General features: G+C 43.3%; 3 protein-coding genes across 4 annotated transcripts; 2 read left to right on the top strand and 1 right to left on the bottom strand.

Annotated features, from left to right (window-relative positions):
* The first annotated feature begins 7,373 nt into the window (after window positions 1-7,373).
* Window positions 7,374-14,061, top strand: LOC137888244 (15-hydroxyprostaglandin dehydrogenase [NAD(+)]-like). The gene is made up of 7 exons (XM_068731595.1): window positions 7,374-7,599; window positions 7,920-8,043; window positions 8,514-8,620; window positions 8,854-8,950; window positions 11,493-11,569; window positions 13,490-13,647; window positions 13,777-14,061. Exons 1-7 carry the CDS (start codon window positions 7,501-7,503, stop codon window positions 13,895-13,897), a joined length of 783 nt encoding a protein of 260 aa, XP_068587696.1. The 5' UTR covers window positions 7,374-7,500; the 3' UTR covers window positions 13,898-14,061.
* A 751-nt stretch (window positions 14,062-14,812) lies between these two features.
* Window positions 14,813-24,447, bottom strand: LOC137888243 (15-hydroxyprostaglandin dehydrogenase [NAD(+)]-like). 2 transcript variants are annotated; one of them, XM_068731592.1, is made up of 9 exons: window positions 24,240-24,447; window positions 23,515-23,638; window positions 23,299-23,405; window positions 23,083-23,179; window positions 17,024-17,130; window positions 16,808-16,904; window positions 16,304-16,380; window positions 16,030-16,169; window positions 14,813-15,187 (listed from the first exon to the last, which is right to left on the bottom strand). In XM_068731592.1, exons 1-9 carry the CDS (start codon window positions 24,444-24,446, stop codon window positions 15,070-15,072), a joined length of 1,074 nt encoding a protein of 357 aa, XP_068587693.1. In that variant the 5' UTR covers window position 24,447; the 3' UTR covers window positions 14,813-15,069. The 2 variants fall into 2 exon arrangements, with proteins under 2 accessions (XP_068587693.1, XP_068587694.1); XM_068731593.1 differs by lacking the exons at window positions 14,813-15,187; window positions 16,030-16,169; window positions 16,304-16,380; window positions 16,808-16,904; window positions 17,024-17,130 and adding exons at window positions 21,142-21,516; window positions 22,291-22,430; window positions 22,579-22,655 and having other exon boundaries at window positions 24,240-24,444.
* Window positions 17,827-20,390, top strand: LOC137888245 (15-hydroxyprostaglandin dehydrogenase [NAD(+)]-like). The gene is made up of 3 exons (XM_068731596.1): window positions 17,827-17,929; window positions 19,819-19,976; window positions 20,106-20,390. The coding sequence occupies exons 1-3, from the start codon at window positions 17,924-17,926 to the stop codon at window positions 20,224-20,226; spliced, it is 285 nt and encodes a 94-aa protein (XP_068587697.1). The 5' UTR covers window positions 17,827-17,923; the 3' UTR covers window positions 20,227-20,390.
* Window positions 24,448-24,813: the final 366 nt, after the last annotated feature.

Below are 24,813 nucleotides of genomic sequence, written 5' to 3'. Positions count from 1 at the left end.
GAGGATCAACCGACCCAGTTTTGAAGACGTAAATGAGAAAATGCTCACTTTTTAATGCACAATTTTGTCATATATTCTGCAGAGATGTTTACAACCACAAAGCATTTATATAAACATATAACATATGGACATAAAATGTCACATCGCAACTTTGGATCCAGAAAACTAAACATTCACCAGCTAAGAACCAATGTATATGTACTGTGTGTGTGTGTGTGTGTGTGTGTGTGTGTGTATATATATATATATATATATATATATATACATGTGTCACGTCTTCAACGGGTGATTTGATTGCATTAAAGCGGTGATCCTTGTCTGTAGATACACAGAGGTCTACATGAGCCTATCAGTGCAGCACATGACTCTTCAATCAGTCAGCTTGTGACACACATTCATTATATGTTTATATATATATATATATATATATATATATATATATATACACATTTCGTGTTACACCAGTTGAAGAACTCACGGTGTGAAAATACTCAGTTAAAGTCCTGGAATCAAAATCTTACAGCAACATGTGTCAAAAGTTAAGTTACTGGACACTTTAAGAATAGTTTATTGTTTTGTTAATTATATAATAAGGTTATCTTTATTCAAGCAGCCTTTTAATACTATATATATATATATTTTTAAATGTCTTAATCTGTAAGATATTTAGTAACTAAAGCTATCGAATACATGTGTAAGTTCAGTTAATTCATTGTTTATAGTATTTTGAATGCATGTAAATGTTGGGAGCATCCATGTATAACTATGTAGACTAGAGAAAACACTAAAACAAGTAACAGTTAACAACACCACGCAGGCACATGCACTTCTTATATCGTGTATTTGTTCTTTCACCTCATTTACTGACTTATCTCACTCATCGATGGTGTATTTCTGCAACAAATAAGGTTTTTTTCCGATAGACTTGAACGCAGCGCGAAGCCCCCGAGATGACGTCAGTCTCGCCCTCTTGAACGCGTCCGCAAATCACCGTTAGCTCGTTAAACATCTGCCCCGAAACACACGGCTTCTGCTGTGCTTCCATGTGTGTGAAACGCCGCGAGGGCGAATTGACGTTTGACCGTCACTCTGTTTCCTAAAATATGCAAATTAAAAGTGGTGGAGGAAAAAAAAAAAAAAAGGCAGCTAAACCCCCTCTTTACCGCGTGCTCCTCCACGGCACCGCTGCACACGTGTCCACACCGGAGCCGCACGTGTACGCTTTAAATAAAGATTCATACTTTTATCATAACAAGACAGTGAGTTTAAGTGTTCGTCTGTGCTGATGCCTGTGTGTGTGTGTGTGTGTGTGTGTGTGTGTGTGTGTTGTGTTCAGTGACACCAAACGTGTGGCTCAACTTTAAAGGGCCCCTTTTTTTAGTCTGTGTGGCGGATTACATAATAAGACTCAGAGTCGGACTTAACGTGTGTGCGCGCGCACGTGTGTGTGTGTGTGTGTGTGTGTGTGTGTGTGTGTGCGTGCGTTTAGCTGTGCCTCTACCAGTGCTGGAATGTAAGAAAGTACACTTACAGTACTTCAGGCTATACTTCAATTAGAGGCAGCCTACTTGTACTTTGAGTATTTCCATTTTATGTAACTTTACACTTACTGCATGTAAAGTCAACTTATGATTACTTGTGAAAGTATCGTCCAACCGTTGATGTAAAACTGACCCAACAATAACGTACATGTGTGCAGGTATATCAACATGTTTACATATTTAAATCAGCCTGACAGATGTTTCCATAATCATATGGCAGCATAAACATCAAGGCCCTCGTGACTCAATGCACACAGAGTCCTCCGTTGTTGAGCCTGTCACCTCAGCTCAGCCTCTCCTCTGTCCAGACCTCAGCCGCTGCACACGGCCTGCAGGATTCCTCCAGTGAGTGTGACTAACGGCTGAAGCATGCCGTCAGCCAGCGCAGGGATCGGGACTCCAGTGAGAGAGTGGACGCATTACTGTGAAGGGTGCAGCGTCGGCGTGGTGACGGGTGCATTACAGGAGACAAGCTGCAGGTAGAGAAAGAAGGGTTCAACGTTTAACGTGTAGTTCACCCCATGGATTCACATCCATCACACACACACACACACACAACACACCTCTTCCTCATACCTGTGCCACTGACTCATGAGACCAGGATGGAGTAAGGCGGGCCCCCGTCATACAACTGATATTTCAATGTCTGTAAATATGACAGGCCATTGTTTAACTGACCTCTTCGTCATCAGAGAAACGCCTCACTGAATGTCCATCCCTTCAGTCACAATAAACACGAGACATTTCATGTAGAAGACAGCCTTTACTTTTTCATTTGAGCTCCATTGTAAACAGAAATCTTGACTTTTTGCACCTAAAAAATAACCTAAATGTTCCCTAATGTACATTCTGAGTCATGACAAAATGATTTGTAGCTCTTCATTTAAGTGGAAAAGAAAATAAAGAAACAAATCCGTGTGTGTGTGTGTGTGTGTGTGTGTGTGTGTGTGTGTGTGTGTGCGCGTGTGTGTGTGCGTGTGTGTGTTTGGCAGCAGTTCATTTAAAATAAAATCAAATAAAAAATAAAAAAAACACTTTTTAAAGGCGCACCAACAAATGAATCGTCCCATTTCAAACAGATTAAAACAGAAGATATTTTCACTTTCAGAATCCAGAAAAGGTTTCGGTGTCTTCTTCCAGCGGAGGTGTGGTTGGGTGTGGTCAGAGAGAGAAACCACACCCAGCAGTGATGGAGAGCAAGGGACGGCGTTAAGTTCCTCTTTGAAGAGGAACGCCTTCTGGGGATACGTGTGAAGTGTTGGAGTCCAGGTTAAGCTTCTCTGCAGTCATCTTGTCATTATTCCATTATGAATGTGAAGCTTTAGAAGTCATGTTTTGATGTGTTTTGATCCTCACATGGAGAATCCAGCCGTGACACATCGGTGTCACACCAGTGGTGACAATCCCTCCTGATCCCTCTGTTCTGCATCATTCTCTTCATGTCTCTCTCGCTCTATTATTTTGTCCCCGCCAGGCCACCGTTTGTCCCCGTTCATAACAACATCAACACAACATACAGCTACGAGACCAGGACACACACACACACACACACACACACACACACACACACACACACACACACACACACACACACACACACACACACACACACACAAACCTTGATAATTAGTGAGCTTTAGGGGTGCTGTACTTTTTCCCATTTCCATTTCTTGTCTTTATCATACACTATATATATATATATATATATATATGTATATATATATATAAATAAAAGAGTAGGGCGTAGTCACTGTGACGTCACCCATTGGTTCATAAACTGTCATTTTGAATGAGTTTGGTACTTCGGCTGTCACCATCTTTTTTTTTTTTAGCGACCAGAAGTGAAAAAGTACAATATGTTACCATTAACTTTGGTGAACTGGAAACACACGGACGAAAAAGCGACAACAACTCCCAGAATCTAGGCTCTGGTAGAGACCTGTCAATCACTGTGTAGCCCCGCCCCTAAATCATCCCCTGCTTTCTGGTCTGTTTGACTCTAAATGGAGCATAATGTACTAAATGAACATCATGCTGTATTGAAGAAGACTGCAAACTAGAGATTGAGACCATAAACTCATGTTTACAATGTTTACTGAGGGAATAAATCAAGAGAGAAGTAGAGTCATTTTAGACTAGACTTCTATACAACCAGAGGAGTCGCCCCCTGGTGGACACTAGAGAGAATGCAGCCAATGCACAGAACAGATTTCAGAGGTTTGTTATCTCAATGTAACTTTATATTTGCACATAAAATTTGAACAAAACATGTAAAAAATAGAACACAAAAGTAAATGTATGATCACTTTAAAAGGTGCCAACTTTCTAGATTGGGAGCCTTTCTATTGCCTCTAAACGACTCAACATGGCGACGGATAGCAGCTAGCAGCTCACAGCTAACAGCTAACAGCTCACAGCTAGCAGCTCACAGCTAACAGCTAGAAGCTAACAGCTCACAGCTAACAACTCACAGCTAACAGCTCACAGCTAACAGCTCACAGCTAACAACTCACAGCTAACAGCTAACAGCTAGCAGCTCACAGCTAACAGCTAGAAGCTAACAGCTCACAGCTAACAACTCACAGCTAACAGCTAACAGCTCACAGCTAGCAGCTCACAGCTAACAGCTCACAGCTAACAACTCACAGCTAACAGCTAACAGCTCACAGCTCACAGCTAACAGCTAGAAGCTAACAGCTCACAGCTAACAACTCACAGCTAACAGCTCACAGCTAACAGTGCAAACAACAGTGCTGACAGAGCTAACAGTGCTAACCTGAGGGGGAACCGGGGAGAGAGTTCATTCTCTGCTCAGTTAGATAATACTTCACTGTATCTTTACACAGCCAATAGTTGTTTGCTGCTATATTGAGTATTGAATTTAAATTTGCTTACACTAAACTTATCCAAAAAGGTCTTAGTAACACGTCTCCGTAGACGTTCAGGAAGTTGGACACACGTCGGGATGTGATACGAGTTTGTTTCTGTGCGACTGAAATGAGCCCCTCAAGAACCCCACACTTCTCTGTCCCTGTCGTCACACCCGACACACACACTCCTCCAAACACACACCAAAGAGTTTGCATTAACAGTCTCCTGTAGGTATTGACATGTAGACCCCCCCCCCCCCCCCCCCCCTCGAGGCCCCTCACTGTAAACAGGCTGATATTTCGTTCAATGGCGGCGTCCCATTCTTCGCGTCCGATGACACTGGTGACATGTAAAGCTCTCGGCCATTGTCCGGCTCTCTGGAGCTCTTTAGCGGTGTAATCACCAGTGAAATGGCAATGGGCCACCGGGATGAAAACACAAGTCAGCAGCTGGTCAGCACATCACAGTTGAAAGCGGGTAAATGGTGGATTTGCCCCGTAAGCAGGACGGGCGCTGGGGGGGGGGGGGGGGGGGCTTTGTGGTCCCCCGGTCTGTGAGTTCACAGAGACGCTTTTCCATAACCGTTCGTACCGGTTAGATCCGTGCCTCTGAGATACATTCAGTATGTCCTACTTTTACATAGTGTGTCCAAATGTCTCATCGGCAGAGTAGAGGAGCTGGATTTCACTTGATCTAATATCTAAGAGTATCTAATATCAATATTTTGAAAACAATGTAAGGGACATGGAACAATGAATGGAACACGCATCAATGAAATTGAATGAAATTGAATGAAATTGAATTAAAAAAACAATGAGTTAACAATAATATTAATAGGAATATTAACACAACATTACGATTGTTATATGATAATCTTTCTGTCAGTCGAAAAATAATAATAATAATTATAATAATAATAATAAAAAATCAGACTTTCAGGAATTTTCCAAAGAATGGAAGAAATATCAGTGACAAAAGTATAAAAAATATTTAAATAGGATTTAATTCATCATATTACTGGTACGTAATAATTAACAAAAATTGGTAAAAAAATAAAATTGCACGATGATATAATCACTTGGTACAACATGGAGGCAACAGCTTTAAAGACACAACCAGAAGTAATCGTATCAAAAAATGTAATCATATGAAAAAAAAAGGTACCAAATTGAACACATGAATACTTTTGTTGAAAAAGGTAGAAGATGCAGGACTTGTCTCTGTGTGTCCATGTGTCTAAACTGTCTGTGTCTGAGACACTATGATGTAATGGACTCTGTGAAACAGGCAACATGTCACCATGAGGCAACTCTGCGCTCCACCTAGTGGCAGAGTAGGGCACAGAGGTCAGCGCACAACGAAACACACAAAGATACAGTATTTCCACAAAAGAAAATATACGTATGAATCGATTAATTTCCGTCCTTCCTGTTATAAGCGAAGCAGGCCAGTAGTTGTTCGTCTACAGAACTTCCTCTGGACCCGCTGAGCTCTGGACAGTGTTTGACACGATCCTCGTGGTTGTGACAGACTCACACAGTGTTGCCTACAGTGAGCTCTGCTGTTGCAGCAGCATGCACAGTCTTGCCAAGTATGCTTATCAAAACCCTTTAAGCAACAAGTGTCCTACACACACACACACACACACACACACACACACACACACACACATGGAGTAAAGTAGCCTAATACACAGGCTGCTACTGTATAAGGAAAGGAGGGGTGGGACTAATACAGCTGTTAACCTTTTAGAAATGTAGTGACTCATCCATTCTGTGCTCTGGTATCATTTACTGGGTGCTGAGTTTAGAGGGCGTGACTTCAGTTTCGTTTCGATATTCATTCTCATTATTTTTTTGGTTCATTTTGTAATGAAATGGACCCGGTCGTTAGCAGGGGCCTTCATCATTTCAAGCGTTAACTGGAAGAAAATAAATGTGTTATTCATGTGACGCAAACTAACCATAACTCATCTTCATTCTGCTCACTTCAAGTCACGAAAAAAAACCAGAACAACTCCCAACATTATCTGAGTGAAAAGCAGTATGGAGCACCAGTGTATGTGTGTGTGTGTGTGTGCGTGTGTGTGTGTGTGTGTGTGGGGAGGGGGGGGGGGCTATCGGGACGGGGTGTGCCAACCCTGAGACCAGCTGATAGTGCTGCTGCTTAAGCATCCCTTAGAAACAGACTAATAGATGAGTGCATGAACCCTGAGCCTGCTTCATGGATGTACACACACACACACACACACACACACACACACACACACACACACACACACACACACACACACACACACACACACACACACACACATTAGTTGTGGTGTGGAAGAAAAAACAGCAAAATCAGGAAGACCTGGAATTCTCAATATCTTATTAATTGTCCCATTAATATTGATTTACAGATATCTCACACAGCACTGTGCCGCCATCTAGTGGCCACGTGTGCGCGTGTCTCCACCGTGTTCGAGGCTATCGTCGTCATCCCAAACTCCATTTATAGATGTGGCAGTTTTACGCTTCCTGTTATACAAACACAGATACAACTCATTGGAATTGTAAGTAAGCGGTTTTCCTGAGATGCAAAGGAGACGCTCTTAAATTCGGCTCACATGTAACACACCAACACGCTCTGACGAGTGTACGGTCAAACTTTTAGTGGTTTGGTTAGCGCCGCTCCAGAGGAGTTCCCTTGAGTTTGTCGATAAAAGTTAAGATTATTAAAGGAGGTATCAACTGCGCGCGCATGTGCCGAATTGAACAACGCGTCTTCACCGACGCACAGCCTGCATTCAGCCGCTTCATAGCGTTCGCCTGCACGTGACGTGACAGTAAAAAACACGCCTTAAATCAAACCTCAAATCACCAAAAGTCACGTGCCAACGTGCGCGTTTGTCCGCATGTTCAGACACGGAGGGGTATGCTTCACCGGGAGATGGGCGGTGTCACTTAAAGCGCACCCGCTCTCTCTATTACAGGGATCTCTCTCTCTCGCTCTCTCTCTCTCTCTCTCTCTCTCTCTCTCTCTCTCTCTCTCTCTCTCTCTCTCTCTCTCTCAGCTCTCCGGTTCTTCTGCAGCCGGACAGATGGAAATGGCGCTGGAAGGAAAGTCCGCGGTGGTGACTGGAGCGGCGATGGGGATCGGGAAAGCAATCGCGGAGATACTCCTGCAGAACGGCGCCAAGGTAAAGCTCGTTAGTGCATGCAGAACAGGAAGTGGTAATAGGCTGGTTATCACAAGTTGTGTCTCATCTTTTCACTCTTTAAGAGTAAAACAAACTGCCTATGAGTCAGTAATATTTCAACTTTTGCATCTTCAAAAATACAGTTTTTTCATCATCTAGTTCTTCAAAATGCTTTATTCTTTATTGACATATAATGGAGCAATTAAACCCAATGTTACAACAGCGCCTCGGGTCTATTTGACAGTGTCAGAGGATTTGTTGGAGTGTGTGCGTGTGTGTGTGTGTGTGTGTGTGTGTGTGACGGTGCTCCACCTGTGCAGGTGGCCCTCCTGGATGTGAATGAAGCCGCAGGGAAGAGTTTATCAGAAGTGTTCGCCAAACAGTACGGACGAGAGAGAACTCTGTTCCTCAACTGTGACGTGGAATCAGAGGAGCAGATCAAAGGTTTACACACACACACACACACACACACACACACACACACACACACACACACACTTCATAAACAAAGTGCAGAAGTGGGGGAGGGACTGAAGAGAGGAAAACAGCTGGAGAGTCTCTTATCTAAATAATGAAGGCGAGGAATGCGTGAAGCTGAGTTACGTGATGTTTTGAGATGTTTTGAGATGTTTTGAGATGTTTTGAGATGTCAGAGGACATTTAATGTCGAGAACCAGATGAGCTTGATTTAAACAGGTTCCATTAATTACAGTTAACAGTAGTGAGAACAAAAACACCCTGAGTTACTCCCTGTTCCGTACACTTTTAGTGTACACGACAAAAGTGATCCAAAAGCAGAAGTTGTGAACCGTTGGTCTCAAATAACACAGCCGATCGATCAGCTGACTAACCACCGCAACGACGCTACGCTAAAGACAAGATAACGAATGACCGCTTCTCTTTCTGCTCTCAAGCCGCCTTTCAGAAAACCGCGGACACCTTCGGAGGGATAGACGTCCTGTGCAACAACGCCGGCATCTTGAACGAGAAGCTGTGGGAGAAGAGCGTCTCCGTAAACCTGGTGAGAAGTCGAGAGAGGAACCCAGGGCAGTGACACCTCAGCCCAAAGTAATTCAGCGTGTCACCAATTACTGTTTGCACATCCCGCAAATAGACATTTCCTCTTTTTTCAGCAGTTTTTCAGTGTGTGTGAGAACACATTCAGCATGTGAAACACAAAAGAAATAGCAAAGTAGCCACGAGCAGAAAACACCGATAACGCCACAGTCAACAGCAGCAGTGTTGTGTGTTCAGGTGGGGGTCATCAGGGGGACTTACCTGGCGCTGGAGCACATGAGCAAGCTGAGCGGAGGCCGCGGAGGGGTCGTCATCAACACGGCGTCCCTGGCAGGTACGACCCACAATGCACTGCATCTGAGTGTGTGTGTGTGTGTGTAAGAAAACGGGATTCTTCTGCATTCCTGAAGGAGAGAAAAATGGGAGCGACATTTCTTAACGAGGCATCTGTGAATGCTTTGATTACGACGTCGTGCGGACAGTTCTAGTTATGACATTACATTCACAACCCTTCATACGTAATCTGAATACAATAAGTGCGACAAAGTAATCTGAATACAATAAGTTCTGGGTGGAAGGCTCAGGCTAGTGCTTCTTGAAGAGGTGAGTCTTCAGCCTGATGAGAGATTTGGTGCATCCGTCTGTAACCATAACACTGATCAGATGTTTCCAGTATTCATGAAATGATGAGATACAGAAGCAGCTCTTCACAGGTTACAGGTTACTCTACATTTACATGTTATTGTGAGGACATTGAAGACTACTTTAAACGTGGCTTCACCACAGATGACACACTTCAGTTGTTTGCTGTTTCACATGGGATTGTGAGGCAAGGCAGGTTTATTAATGTAGCACATTTCAACAACAAGGCGATTCAAAGTGCTTCACATAAAACCATTAAAAGCATCAAAACGTAATGCAAAAGAAAAGGAGATTTAAAAACAATTAAGAACATTCATTGAAACAAAAACAGTTATTAAAAAGCTAAAAACAGAGTAATAGTTGCAGTGCAGTTTAAGAAGTAAAATGCAGAACTTGATTAATATCTTGAATGTGGTTCAATCAAAGGCAGCAAACAGAGAAGTCTTCAGTCTGGATCTAAAGGAGCTGAGGGTCTCTGCAGACCTGCAGCTTTCTGGGACTTTGTTCCAGATGTGTGGAGCAGAAGAACTGAACGCTGCTTCTCCATGTTTAGTTCTGACTCTGGGACCAGAAAGTAGACCAGGTCCCAGACCACCTGAGGGGGTCGGGATGGTTCATAAGGTAGCAGCAGATCCCTTAAACCATTCAGTGCTTTATAATGCCCAGGAGGACTGGAGCTCAGCAGCTACTGACACCAGAGGGTGTGTTCGCCAAAATGATAACGGTGAAGTCTCTCTTCATGGATGTCCCAGTGAACCTGCGCTCAGCTTTCCGACTCTCTCTCTCTCTCTCTCTCTCTCTCTCTCTCTCTCTCTCTCTCGCTCTCTCTCTCTCTCTCTCTCTCTCTCTCTTCTCTATTCGGACCAGCGTAGCATCAAGGAGGTCTTTGCTTCCCCGAGACGACCTTCACTTTAGTGGGAGCGACGGCATCAACAGCATGTTTAACTGTAGAAGTGAAGCGATCTACAAGCTGAGCTGCAGCAGAGGGCTGCTGTGGAGGAGTACTTCTGATAAACAGCTCACTGGTGTCTTCAGAGACACTTTGGCACAACCTCGGTTTGGAGATTGCTCTCTGAAAGAACAGAGATTGCGACATCAGTCACAGCAACCTTGGAAATGTTCACACCTTTGGTGATGATCAGGTCCAGAGTGTTCCTCTGTTGTGAGTCACATGCTGAGTCAGATCACCACATAGTTCTATAGACCCTCTGTCCTGGGGACTACCAACATGGATATTCAAATTGTAACAGTTAAAATGACCAAAGGACGTCTGCTTGCATTGAAGAGAATCATTAAAAACTAAAATAGCAACTCCACCTCCTTTCTGAAGCGCTCTTGTTTCACTCAGGAAACTGAAGCTGTGAGGCGTTGATTCAGTAAGAACAGCTGCACTGTTGTCTTGGTTTAACCATGTTTCAGTTAAAAACTAAATGACAATAAAATCATTTATTAAGAATGTTTTTCCTGACATTTAATAAAGCTAAGTTTAATGTGGTTAAAGCTTCATTTGGACAGGCTGACGAGGAATGAATGTTAAGTTTGATAAGTTTACTATTTGCACTGAGCAAACGCACCTTTTGAATAGAATTCATTTTAAGCAAGAAGCAGTTCTGGAGTAGAAAGAATAAAACCGATGTGGCTGAGGTGGCAACCGTCATTGAACAGCAACCGGAAACATCTGGATTTTTGTTTTTATGGCAGAAACAGGCTTCCATAAATTCCTCATTTGACTATAGCACAAAATAAAATGGCGATCGTTGTCAGTTCGGAGGGACTGTTAACCTCCAGCCCGCTGTGCGGCCCCAGTGTAGCATTAAAGCATGGCGGAATTAGCAAGCTTGCTAACTAGCCACTAGCCATTTAGCCGGCTAGCTTGTTAATTCCACCATGCTTTAACGCTACACTGGTCACAGAAGTGATCATAACGTGATTAAAGTTCCGGCGGCTACAGCTAAGCTAAGCGTAGCGCCCACCTTCCGGTTCCCCCGTTAGCTATCCACCGTTAGCACGGTAAGCTGCTAGCCGCCGGCTCAGCCTCCCTGTCTCGTGTACAGCACCTTTTTTTTTTTTTTTTTTTGAAAAGGAAAAAACGCCAATGATTGCTGTGTTTGCCTCCAATGTTGTTGCATGCAAATACAAAGACGAGGTAGACTTTTGTGCATCCTTTCATCAGTCAGGATTTAACCTTGATGTTGACCGATTTTATTTATTTTTTTTTAACCGGCGTCCCGCAGGTCTGGGTCCTCTACCCAGCTGTCCCGTCTACACGGCCACCAAGCACGGAGTGGTCGGCTTCACTCGGGCCATGGCGGTGAGGACACAAGATAGTCCGCTATTTTATTTATATACAGTTGTGGTCAAAAGTTTACATACACTTGTAAAGAACATAATGTCATGGCTCTCTTGAGTTTCCCCGTTATTTCTACAACTCAGATTTTTCTCTGATAGAGTGATTGGAACAGATACTTCTTTGTCACAAAAAACATTCATGAAGTTTGGTTCTTTCATGACTTTATTATGGGTTAACAGAAAAAGTGATCAAATCTGCTGGGTCAAAAATATACATACAGCAGTGCTAATATTTGGTTACATGTCCCTTGACCATTTTCACTTCAATTAGGCGCTTTTGGTAGCCATCCACAAGCTTCTGGCAAGCTTCTCGTTGAATCTTTGACCACTCCTCTTGACAGAATTGGTGCAGTTCAGTTAAATTTGATGGCTTTCTGACATGGACTTGTTTCTTCAGCATTGTCCACATGTTCTCAATGGGATTTAAGTCAGGACTTTGGGAAGGCCATTCTAAAACCCTAATTCTAGCCTGATTTAGCCATTCCATTACCACTTTTGATGTGTGTTTGGGGTCATTGTCCTGTTGGAACACCCAACTGCGCCCAAGACCCAACCTTCGGGCTGATGATTTTAGGTTATCTTGAAGAATTTGAAGGTAATCCTCCTTCTTCATTATCCCATTTACTCTCTGTAAAGCACCAGTTCCATTGGCAGCAAAACAGCCCCACAGCATAATACTACCACCACCGTGCTTGACGGTAGGCATGGTGTTCTTGGGGTTAAAGGCCTCACCTTTTCTCCTCCAAACATATTGCTGGGCATTGTGGCCAAACAGCTCGATTTTTGTTTCGTCTGACCACAGAACTTTCCTCCAGAAGGTCTTATCTTTGTCCACGTGATCAGCAGCAAACTTCAGTGGAGCCTTAAGGTGCCACTTTTGGAGCAAGGGCTTCCTTCTTGCACGGCAGCCTCTCGGTCCATGGAGATGCAAAACACGCTTGACTGTGGACACTGACACCTGTGTTCCAGCAGCTTCTAATTCTTGGCAGATCTGCTTTTTGGTGGTTCTCGGTTGACTCTTCACCCTCCTGACCAATTTTCTCTCAGCAGCAGGTGATAGCTTGCGTTTTCTTCCTGTTCGTGGCAGTGACAAAACAGTGCCATGCACTTTATACTTACAAACAATTGTTTGCACTGTTGCTCTTGGGACCTGCAGCTGCTTTGAAATGGCTCCAAGTGACTTTCCTGACTTGTTCAAGTCAATGATTTGCTTTTTCAGATCCATGCTGAGCTCCTTTGACTTTCCCATTGTAGCGTTTGTGGGCGTTTGTATCCAATGAGCCCTATTTAAATGGCCTCAGAGAAGTCACCAGCTGTAGTCACTCATAATCACTCACAAGAAGTTAAGAGGCCATGCTATGAAGCTCATTTCATTGACACAACTTTCTAAGTCACCAAAATTGCTAATTCATGTTGCTGTATGTATATTTTTGACCCAGCAGATTTTGTCACTTTTTCTGTTAACTCATAATAAAGTCATGAAAGAACCAAACTTCATGAATGTTTTTTGTGACAAAGAAGTATCTGTTCCAATCACTCTATCAGAGAAAAATCAGAGTTGTAGAAATAACTGGAAACTCAAGAGAGCCATGACATTATGTTCTTTACAAGTGTATGTAAACTTTTGACCACAACTGTATATATATATATATATATATATATATATATATATAATTATAATTATATTATATTATATAGCTTTGAGGTCCTAGCTTTTGGATCACAAGCTACAGCTAACTTATGTCAATATCCACCAGCTGGTTTGACATAGTCACACATTTCAAGTAAATTGTGTGTGTGTGTGTGTGTGTGTGTGTGTGTGTGTGTGTGTGTGTGTGTGTGTGTGTGTGTGTGTGTGTGTGTGTGTGTGTCTCTTTACTAGGCCGCCTCCACCGCTTCAGGTTACGGTATACGGTTCAACGCCCTTTGCCCGGGTTTCGTCCAAACGGACCTCTTCACCGCGATTAAAACCAACCTGGGCCAGTTCTCCCACATGACCGACGCTACCGAACAACTGGTCAAGAAGTTCGGGGTTATAAAGTGAGTCTCTGCTTGTGTCGTTTTGTGTTCTACACGTAGAGCATCAGAGTATTATGGCCGAGTACGTTATCGTGACCGTGTCTGGTACTGTGAGCGTTGTTCACTGGACTCTTTGCGTTTTAATTTCAGCGTATCTGACGTGGCGGGGGCCGTCCTGGAGATGGTGACCGACGAGACAAAGAACGGAGAGGCCTGCTTTGTTTCTCCTACAGAGAAGACGTACGTGAACTTTCCAAAATTCAACCAGTGACTGTTTCTCAGAGCTTTAACATGGAACGTTTCAAACATTTGGGGTCCCCCAAAACATCTGGATTTGTTCTTTGGGCAAGTCCTGCTCATTTTAAGGTCAAAAACCACACGTCACGTCTGTAACATCATGCAGTTGTAGTTTGTAATAAAGACCTTCAGTCATAATGATGTGGTTTGTTGAAACGTTTTTCTTCACACAGTGTGTAACAAATCAGATAACGGGGAAAAATAACTCACTAAATATGTATTTAAGATGCTTCAAAACTCCAGGATGAGACGCAAAATCATTTATCAAGAAAGACGCAAGAGTTCTACTTACTTTAAAGTAGAACTCGGTCGAGGTGGTGCTCATTTTAAATACTTCTTGTATTGCTAGGTAGTTTAATAATGCATCATAAAGTGGTCACAGAAGAAAGTAATTAGTAACTATAGCTGTAGTAGCGTGAGGAGTAAAGAGTAAAAAAATACAATATCTGCCTTTTGAAATATAATGGAGTACATGTAGAATGTAGCATAAAATGGAAAGCAGCTCGAAGCTGTACTTATGGACGGTACTTATAAATACACCACTGTCAACAACTGCCACAGTGCAATACAGCAAGGCAGGACAAATCACAGGCAGCCGTGGGCTCATACATGTAAGGTGACGAGATGATTGACGTGAGCTTCTATTCAAATGTTTTCTATTTGAATGTTATTTGTTTGATATTTCCTGGACCTGTCTACGGACAGAAGGAACGTCGGCAGGGCGGAAAGCGTGGACGGATCAGCGCCGGCAGTGATGTGAGAGACACATCGTCTCTTTGGACTTCACCTTATGAAGTTTGGTCTCATCGACGGTTCTGCACAGCGCTGTCGCTGGACGGGCCGATTATTGCATTTTGGAGGCGTTTGAGTAACTGCGAATGACTGCAAATAGAGATTTCATGTTTATTGACATTTGTTATCATGTAAGTCAGATTGCTTTTTAATGTACTTCATGCATTCCATGAACAACTTGAATACGTGTTGCCAGATAAGTGATGATTGAAGAGATTCTTTTCCAACATGAATATAATGAATATTCTGTCTGTGCTGCAGGTTCTGGTCTCCTGGACTGTTTTGCTCAGACTGGTGATGTGATATCATTTTTAGAAACATTAAAGTGTTGACAAACTCTGCAGCCAGGAGCTTCTAGCTTAGTACAGGGAATGTCATGTATTTCTTTGCGTCGCGTTTCACCATGAAGGCCGCTCCATTCTTGGTCTCGTCGGTCACCAGCTGGAGGAGGCCTTCAGCTACGTCAGACACGCTGAAACACAAACGGTACGGAAGCAACAGAAGAAGCCTGAGAACATTTAAAGTGTCTGTGTACATTTAAAGACGTGTGTTGAGTGTGTGAAGTGGACGTAGTGGACGTAGTGGACGTAGTGGACGTAGTGGACGTAGTGGACGTAGTCGCCGTGACGTCACCCGTTGGTTTGTCACCATCTTGGTTTCTTTACAACCAGAAGTGACGTGAGAGGGTGGAGTTAAGAACAATCCGACACTGACTTTAAGACATTTTTAGGCGACATTTTTAGAGACCTGTCAATCAGCGTGTAGCCCCGCCCCTAAATCATCCCCTGCTTTCTGGTCTGTTTGACTCTAAATGGAGCATAATGTACTAAATGAACATCATGCTGTATTGAAGAAGACTGTAAACTAGAGATTGAGACCATAAACTCATGTTTACAATGTTTACTGAGGGAATAAATCAAGAGAGAAGTAGAGTCATTTTAGACTAGACTTCTATACAACCAGAGGAGTCGCCCCCTGGTGGACACTAGAGAGAAGTAGAGTCATTTTAGACTAGACTTCTATACAACCAGAGGAGTCGCCCCCTGGTGGACACTAGAGAGAAGTAGAGTCATTTTAGACTAGACTTCTATACAACCAGAGGAGTCGCCCCCTGGTGGACACTAGAGAGAATGCAGCTTTAAAGGAACCTTCTCATTGGATTCACTTTTTAGACTTAGAGGTTGCATAAAAACGAATTTTTCTCGGTCACTCACACATTCCCCTTTTTGCCACAAACGCACCTCAAACCAAACACAAATGTAAACCATAAATATGATTAAAAATCGGATTTGATTTGAAAAATCCTCAACTCACTTCACAAACGTTCGTGTCTCAGCAGCCAGCTGGGAAAATTGTCCCAATTTGTCAGAAAAGTTGGTCAAGAGGTCCGTTTGGACGAAAGCCGGGCAAAGGGCGTTGAACCGTATACCGTAGCCCGAGGCGGTGGAGGCGGCCTAGTAAAGAGGCACACACACACACACACACACACACACACACACAATTAGGTTTCAACTGCTCTGAGGCTAAATGTATGATAAGGTCAAGCTTCTTTATCAATAAACTTTATCATAAGGAAAGCCATCCTCACCGCCATGGCCCGAGTGAAGCCGACCACTCCGTGCTTGGTGGCCGTGTAGACGGGACAGCTGGGTAGAGGACCCAGACCTGCGGGACGTTTTATCACTCGACATCGTCATTTTACTGTTTTTAATGCCGTTCAGTAATTTTCCCTTTTAAATACAACAATCACGCCACCTGACAAATTTGCAAACATTTGCAAATGAAAAGCCGGTGGATTTGTAGTCACGTCAAGCACAGGAGCTTGATGAGAAACTGTCTTTTCAATTCTTTTTGTAAAATATTAACTATATTATAAGCCTATGCACGTCACACCAGAGGAGGAACAGAGCCTTAGCTGTCAGTTAATAACTTCTATGTTTATTTAGTCTTTGTATGATTATAAACTCTCTTGTTTATAACCTGAAATACTACTTAGTGCATGAAGAGATACAAAACAGTACTCGCTGCCATTAAAAGAAAGAAAGAAAGAATACCCCATAGGAGGCAGACTGCAGTGCATTGTGGGTCGTACCTGCCATGGAAGCAGTGTTGACGACGACCCCTCCCCTACCTCCAGTCAACTTGTTCATGTGCTCCAGAGCGATGTAGGTCGCCCTGATAACAGCCACCTAGCAGGGTGAACACGGGGTGGAGTGAGGACGGAGGAGCTCCGCCAGGTCAGCATATGACAACACATGAAGTGGGTGTGTTTGTTGTTACTGTAGGTAATAAGACTATAATCCCTCACCAGGTTTATGGAGACAGTTTTCTCCCACTGTGCCTCGTTCAAGATGCCGGCGTTGTTGCACAGGACGTCTATCCCTCCGAATGCTGCCACAGCTTCCTGAAAGGCAGCTTGAAAAGCACAGAATAATACAGATGTTTGCTTTGTCTTCCAAGTGTGTGTGTGTGTGTGTGTGTGTGTGTGTGTGTGTGTGTGTGTGTGTGTGTGTGTGTGTGTGTGTGTGTGTGTGTGTGTGTGTGTGTGTGTGTGTGTGTGTGTGTGTGTGTGTTCTACCTTTGACCTGCTCCTCTGATTCCACGTCACAGTTGAGGAACAGAGTTCTCTGTGGTCCGTACTGTTTGTCCAGGGCTTCCTTCAAACTCTTCCCTGCTGACTGTTAACCTCCAGCCCGCTGTGCGGCCCCAGTGTAGCATTAAAGCATGGCGGAATTAGCAAGCTTGCTAACTAGCCACTAGCCATTTAGCCGGCTAGCTTGTTAATTCCACCATGCTTTAACGCTACACTGGTCACAGAAGTGATCATAACGTGATTAAAGTTCCGGCGGCTACAGCTAAGCTAAGCGTAGCGCCCACCTTCCGGTTCCCCCGTTAGCTATCCACCGTTAGCACGGTAAGCTGCTAGCCGCCGGCTCAGCCTCCCTGTCTCGTGTACAGCACCTTTTTTTTTTTTTTTTTTGAAAAGGAAAAAACGCCAATGATTGCTGTGTTTGCCTCCAATGTTGTTGCATGCAAATACAAAGACGAGGTAGACTTTTGTGCATCCTTTCATCAGTCAGGATTTAACCTTGATGTTGACCGATTTTATTTATTTTTTTTTAACCGGCGTCCCGCAGGTCTGGGTCCTCTACCCAGCTGTCCCGTCTACACGGCCACCAAGCACGGAGTGGTCGGCTTCACTCGGGCCATGGCGGTGAGGACACAAGATAGTCCGCTATTTTATTTATATACAGTTGTGGTCAAAAGTTTACATACACTTGTAAAGAACATAATGTCATGGCTCTCTTGAGTTTCCAGTTATTTCTACAACTCAGATTTTTCTCTGATAGAGTGATTGGAACAGATACTTCTTTGTCACAAAAAACATTCATGAAGTTTGGTTCTTTCATGACTTTATTATGGGTTAACAGAAAAAGTGATCAAATCTGCTGGGTCAAAAATATACATACAGCAGTGCTAATATTTGGTTACATGTCCCTTGGCCATTTTCACTTCAATTAGGAGCTTTTGGTAGCCATCCACAAGCTTCTGGCAAGCTTCTCGTTGAATCTTTGACCACTCCTCTTGACAGAATTGGTGCAGTTCAGTTAAATTTGATGGCTTTCTGACATGGACTTGTTTCTTCAGCATTGTCCACATGTTCTCAATGGGATTTTAAGTCAGGACTTTGGGAAGGCCATTCTAAAACCCTAATTCTAGCCTGATTTAGCCATTCCATTACCACTTTTGATGTGTGTTTGGGGTCATTGTCCTGTTGGAACACCCAACTGCGCCCAAGACCCAACCTTTGGGCTGATGATTTTAGGTTATCTTGAAGAATTTGAAGGTAATCCTCCTTCTTCTTCATTATCCCATTTACTCTCTGTAAAGCACCAGTTCCATTGGCAGCAAAACAGCCCCACAGCATACTACTACCACCACCGTGCTTGACGGTAGGCATGGTGTTCTTGGGGTTAAAGGCCTCACCTTTTCTCCTCCAAACATATTGCTGGGCATTGTGGCCAAACAGCTCGATTTTTGTTTCGTCTGACCACAGAACTTTCCTCCAGAAGGTCTTATCTTTGTCCATGTGATCAGCAGCAAACTTCAGTGGAGCCTTAAGGTGCCGCTTTTGGAGCAAGGGCTTCCTTCTTGCACGGCAGCCTCTCAGTCCATGGAGATGCAAAACACGCTTGACTGTGGACACTGACACCTGTGTTCCAGCAGCTTCTAATTCTTGGCAGATCTGCTTTTTGGTGGTTCTCGGTTGACTCTTCACCCTCCTGACCAATTTTCTCTCAGCAGCAGGTGATAGCTTGCGTTTTCTTCCTGATCGTGGCAGTGACAAAACAGTGCCATGCACTTTATACTTACAAACAATTGTTTGCACTGTTGCTCTTGGGACCCGCAGCTGCTTTGAAATGGCTCCAAGTGACTTTCCTGACTTGTTCAAGTCAATGATTTGCTTTTTCAGATCCACACTGAGCTCCTTTGACTTTCCCATTGTAGCGTTTGTGGGCGTTTGTATCCAATGAGCCCTATTTAAATGGCCTCAGAGAAGTCACCAGCTGTAGTCACTCATAATCACTCACAAGAAGTTAAGAGGCCATGCTATGAAGCTCATTTCATTGACACAACTTTCTAAGTCACCAAAATTGCTAATTCATGTTGCTGTATGTATATTTTTGACCCAGCAGATTTTGTCACTTTTTCTGTTAACTCATAATAAAGTCATGAAAGAACCAAACTTCATGAATGTTTTTTGTGACAAAGAAGTATCTGTTCCAATCACTCTATCAGAGAAAAATCAGAGTTGTAGAAATAACTGGAAACTCAAGAGAGCCATGACATTATGTTCTTTACAAGTGTATGTAAACTTTTGACCACAACTGTATATATATATATATATATATATATATATATATATATATATATAATTATAATTATATTATATTATATAGCTTTGAGGTCCTAGCTTTTGGATCACAAGCTACAGCTAACTTATGTCAATATCCACCAGCTGGTTTGACATAGTCACACATTTCAAGTAAATTGTGTGTGTGTGTGTGTGTGTGTGTGTGTGTGTGTGTGTCTCTTTACTAGGCCGCCTCCACCGCTTCAGGTTACGGTATACGGTTCAACGCCCTTTGCCCGGGTTTCGTCCAAACGGACCTCTTCACCGCGATTAAAACCAACCTGGGCCAGTTCTCCCACATGACCGACGCTACCGAACAACTGGTCAAGAAGTTCGGGGTTATAAAGTGAGTCTCTGCTTGTGTCGTTTTGTGTTCTACACGTAGAGCATCAGAGTATTATGGCCGAGTACGTTATCGTGACCGTGTCTGGTACTGTGAGCGTTGTTCACTGGACTCTTTGCGTTTTAATTTCAGCGTATCTGACGTGGCGGGGGCCGTCCTGGAGATGGTGACCGACGAGACAAAGAACGGAGAGGCCTGCTTTGTTTCTCCTACAGAGAAGACGTACGTGAACTTTCCAAAATTCAACCAGTGACTGTTTCTCAGAGCTTTAACATGGAACGTTTCAAACATTTGGGGTCCCCCAAAACATCTGGATTTGTTCTTTGGGCAAGTCCTGCTCATTTTAAGGTCAAAAACCACACGTCACGTCTGTAACATCATGCAGTTGTAGTTTGTAATAAAGACCTTCAGTCATAATGATGTGGTTTGTTGAAACGTTTTTCTTCACACAGTGTGTAACAAATCAGATAACGGGGAAAAATAACTCACTAAATATGTATTTAAGATGCTTCAAAACTCCAGGATGAGACGCAAAATCATTTATCAAGAAAGACGCAAGAGTTCTACTTACTTTAAAGTAGAACTCGGTCGAGGTGGTGCTCATTTTAAATACTTCTTGTATTGCTAGGTAGTTTAATAATGCATCATAAAGTGGTCACAGAAGAAAGTAATTAGTAACTATAGCTGTAGTAGCGTGAGGAGTAAAGAGTAAAAAAATACAATATCTGCCTTTTGAAATATAATGGAGTACATGTAGAATGTAGCATAAAATGGAAAGCAGCTCGAAGCTGTACTTATGGACGGTACTTATAAATACACCACTGTCAACAACTGCCACAGTGCAATACAGCAAGGCAGGACAAATCACAGGCAGCCGTGGGCTCATACATGTAAGGTGACGAGATGATTGACGTGAGCTTCTATTCAAATGTTTTCTATTTGAATGTTATTTGTTTGATATTTCCTGGACCTGTCTACGGACAGAAGGAACGTCGGCAGGGCGGAAAGCGTGGACGGATCAGCGCCGGCAGTGATGTGAGAGACACATCGTCTCTTTGGACTTCACCTTATGAAGTTTGGTCTCATCGACGGTTCTGCACAGCGCTGTCGCTGGACGGGCCGATTATTGCATTTTGGAGGCGTTTGAGTAACTGCGAATGACTGCAAATAGAGATTTCATGTTTATTGACATTTGTTATCATGTAAGTCAGATTGCTTTTTAATGTACTTCATGCATTCCATGAACAACTTGAATACGTGTTGCCAGATAAGTGATGATTGAAGAGATTCTTTTCCAACATGAATATAATGAATATTCTGTCTGTGCTGCAGGTTCTGGTCTCCTGGACTGTTTTGCTCAGACTGGTGATGTGATATCATTTTTAGAAACATTAAAGTGTTGACAAACTCTGCAGCCAGGAGCTTCTAGCTTAGTACAGGGAATGTCATGTATTTCTTTGCGTCGCGTTTCACCATGAAGGCCGCTCCATTCTTGGTCTCGTCGGTCACCAGCTGGAGGAGGCCTTCAGCTACGTCAGACACGCTGAAACACAAACGGTACGGAAGCAACAGAAGAAGCCTGAGAACATTTAAAGTGTCTGTGTACATTTAAAGACGTGTGTTGAGTGTGTGAAGTGGACGTAGTGGACGTAGTGGACGTAGTGGACGTAGTGGACGTAGTGGACGTAGTCGCCGTGACGTCACCCGTTGGTTTGTCACCATCTTGGTTTCTTTACAACCAGAAGTGACGTGAGAGGGTGGAGTTAAGAACAATCCGACACTGACTTTAAGACATTTTTAGGCGACATTTTTAGAGACCTGTCAATCAGCGTGTAGCCCCGCCCCTAAATCATCCCCTGCTTTCTGGTCTGTTTGACTCTAAATGGAGCATAATGTACTAAATGAACATCATGCTGTATTGAAGAAGACTGTAAACTAGAGATTGAGACCATAAACTCATGTTTACAATGTTTACTGAGGGAATAAATCAAGAGAGAAGTAGAGTCATTTTAGACTAGACTTCTATACGACCAGAGGAGTCGCCCCCTGGTGGACACTAGAGAGAAGTAGAGTCATTTTAGACTAGACTTCTATACAACCAGAGGAGTCGCCCCCTGGTGGACACTAGAGAGAATGCAGCTTTAAAGGAACCTTCTCATTGGATTCACTTTTTAGACTTAGAGGTTGCATAAAAACGAATTTTTCTCGGTCACTCACACATTCCCCTTTTTGCCACAAACGCACCTCAAACCAAACACAAATGTAAACCATAAATATGATTAAAAATCGGATTTGATTTGAAAAATCCTCAACTCACTTCACAAACGTTCGTGTCTCAGCAGCCAGCTGGGAAAATTGTCCCAATTTGTCAGAAAAGTTGGTCAAGAGGTCCGTTTGGACGAAAGCCGGGCAAAGGGCGTTGAACCGTATACCGTAGCCCGAGGCGGTGGAGGCGGCCTAGTAAAGAGGCACACACACACACACACACACACACACACACACACACACACACACACAATTAGGTTTCAACTGCTCTGAGGCTAAATGTATGATAAGGTCAAGCTTCTTTATCAATAAACTTTATCATAAGGAAAGCCATCCTCACCGCCATGGCCCGAGTGAAGCCGACCACTCCGTGCTTGGTGGCCGTGTAGACGGGACAGCTGGGTAGAGGACCCAGACCTGCGGGACGTTTTATCACTCGACATCGTCATTTTACTGTTTTTAATGCCGTTCAGTAATTTTCCCTTTTAAATACAACAATCACGCCACCTGACAAATTTGCAAACATTTGCAAATGAAAAGCCGGTGGATTTGTAGTCACGTCAAGCACAGGAGCTTGATGAGAAACTGTCTTTTCAATTCTTTTTGTAAAATATTAACTATATTATAAGCCTATGCACGTCACACCAGAGGAGGAACAGAGCCTTAGCTGTCAGTTAATAACTTCTATGTTTATTTAGTCTTTGTATGATTATAAACTCTCTTGTTTATAACCTGAAATACTACTTAGTGCATGAAGAGATACAAAACAGTACTCGCTGCCATTAAAAGAAAGAAAGAAAGAATACCCCATAGGAGGCAGACTGCAGTGCATTGTGGGTCGTACCTGCCATGGAAGCAGTGTTGACGACGACCCCTCCCCTACCTCCAGTCAACTTGTTCATGTGCTCCAGAGCGATGTAGGTCGCCCTGATAACAGCCACCTAGCAGGGTGAACACGGGGTGGAGTGAGGACGGAGGAGCTCCGCCAGGTCAGCGTATGACAACACATGAAGTGGGTGTGTTTGTTGTTACTGTAGGTAATAAGACTATAATCCCTCACCAGGTTTATGGAGACAGTTTTCTCCCACTGTGCCTCGTTCAAGATGCCGGCGTTGTTGCACAGGACGTCTATCCCTCCGAATGCTGCCACAGCTTCCTGAAAGGCAGCTTGAAAAGCACAGAATAATACAGATGTTTGCTTTGTCTTCCAAGTGTGTGTGTGTGTGTGTGTGTGTGTGTGTGTGTGTGTGTGTGTGTGTGTGTGTGTGTGTTCTACCTTTGACCTGCTCCTCTGATTCCACGTCACAGTTGAGGAACAGAGTTCTCTGTGGTCCGTACTGTTTGTCCAGGGCTTCCTTCAAACTCTTCCCTGCAGTTTCATTCACATCCAGGAGGACTACCTGCACAGGTGGAGGACCACCATATATATACATACATATATATATATATATACACACTTGTGCATTTCATGAATGAATTTATATCACAGACCCTGTAAGTAATGCAAATCATTAAAGTATGATCTCGTGATCTTTCTTTGTGTCGCTTCGTAGTGAACCTATATGCAACTATCTAAAAGCTACTGTGACGGTTCCCTGGCTGGGTTATGTGTTATGTTCTTTTAAGCCAGCAGGACCAGACATGGTGATCATTAACTGGAGACACCTGGGCCCGGTGCTCCCGTATAAGGATCTCCCCCTCTCTCATACCACCAGTGGAGCAGCGAGGACGGCTCGTGTTCCACCATTGCGACTTATATGTCTTAGGTGCCATGGCTAATAAACTCTTTAGTGGTGCGAACTGACTGCGCCTCCCTCACTAGTGTCACGGCTGCAGAGCCAGGTCGTGGCGCTACACGTTGTTGAATATTATTGCGCAGAGTCCAAATGTACAGATTTGCAAAAGTAGTTGCTTGTTGCAATGTACACAAATGAACACACACAGGTTGCACACTCACGCACTATGTCTGCTAACGTTGCGTAACCTGAGTGTGAGCTTTACCTTGGCGCCGTTCTGCAGGAGCGTCTCTGCGATTGCTCTCCCGATCCCCATCGCCGCTCCAGTCACCAGCGCCGACTTACCTTCCAGCGCCATGTCGGCTGTTCGATCGGTAGTAAGAGAGCAGGAGGTCGACTGCACCGGATCCCTGCTGGGTGAACAAAGAAGGGTGAAGTGAGAGGAGTTAGTGGGCGTTTTAAAGATGGACATACAGTTCAAAGTCTGTCCAATTTTTATGTCCAATACCAAAGTCTTCCAAGCACTTATATTCAATACCACCATTAAAAGAAATGGTTGATGAATAAACCAGGCGTGTCATCTTAAAATGCTCAATGTTCATGTTCACATTTCATTTGCCTTCAGGCGCCGTCCTCTTTGTTTACCTTGTTTTTTTCTTTTCTTTCATCGGCATATTTCCAAGTCTTTTCCTTATTTTTTCTTTCGTGAATTTGTCTATTTGATGTTTTGAATAAAATATACATATATATATTTGTATATTTATATATATATATTTGTAAATATGTATATATATATATATGTATATTATATATATATGTATATTTATATATATATATAT

The sequence above is a fragment of the Cebidichthys violaceus genome, unplaced genomic scaffold (genome assembly GCF_023349555.1).
Source record: "Cebidichthys violaceus isolate CVI_PGR_0920_01 unplaced genomic scaffold, fCebVio1.0.p SCAF_53, whole genome shotgun sequence".
Lineage (NCBI taxonomy): Eukaryota > Metazoa > Chordata > Actinopteri > Perciformes > Stichaeidae > Cebidichthys > Cebidichthys violaceus.
This window is presented reverse-complemented; position numbering and strand designations above follow the sequence as displayed.

What these genes read in the sequence shown, in the direction of transcription:
- LOC137888244 (XM_068731595.1), top strand. Translation starts at nt 7,501, where the DNA reads ATGGAAATGGCGCTGGAAGGAAAGTCCGCGGTGGTGACTGGAGCGGCG. An exon ending in GCTTCACTCGGGCCATGGCG is followed by an intron (nt 11,570 to 13,489) that starts GTGAGGACACAA and finishes TCTCTTTACTAG; the next exon opens with GCCGCCTCCACCGCTTCAGG. An exon ending in AAGAAGTTCGGGGTTATAAA is followed by an intron (nt 13,648 to 13,776) that starts GTGAGTCTCTGC and finishes TTTTAATTTCAG; the next exon opens with CGTATCTGACGTGGCGGGGG.
- LOC137888243 (XM_068731592.1), bottom strand. Translation starts at nt 24,446, where the DNA reads ATGTCCATCTTTAAAACGCCCACTAACTCCTCTCACTTCACCCTTCTT. An exon ending in TCCTGCAGAACGGCGCCAAG is followed by an intron (nt 23,639 to 24,239) that starts GTAAAGCTCACA and finishes CCACCTGTGCAG; the next exon opens with GTAGTCCTCCTGGATGTGAA. An exon ending in GAGACACGAACGTTTGTGAA is followed by an intron (nt 15,188 to 16,029) that starts GTGAGTTGAGGA and finishes TTTGTGTTTCAG; the next exon opens with CGTGTCTGACGTAGCTGAAG.
- LOC137888245 (XM_068731596.1), top strand. An exon ending in AAGAAGTTCGGGGTTATAAA is followed by an intron (nt 19,977 to 20,105) that starts GTGAGTCTCTGC and finishes TTTTAATTTCAG; the next exon opens with CGTATCTGACGTGGCGGGGG.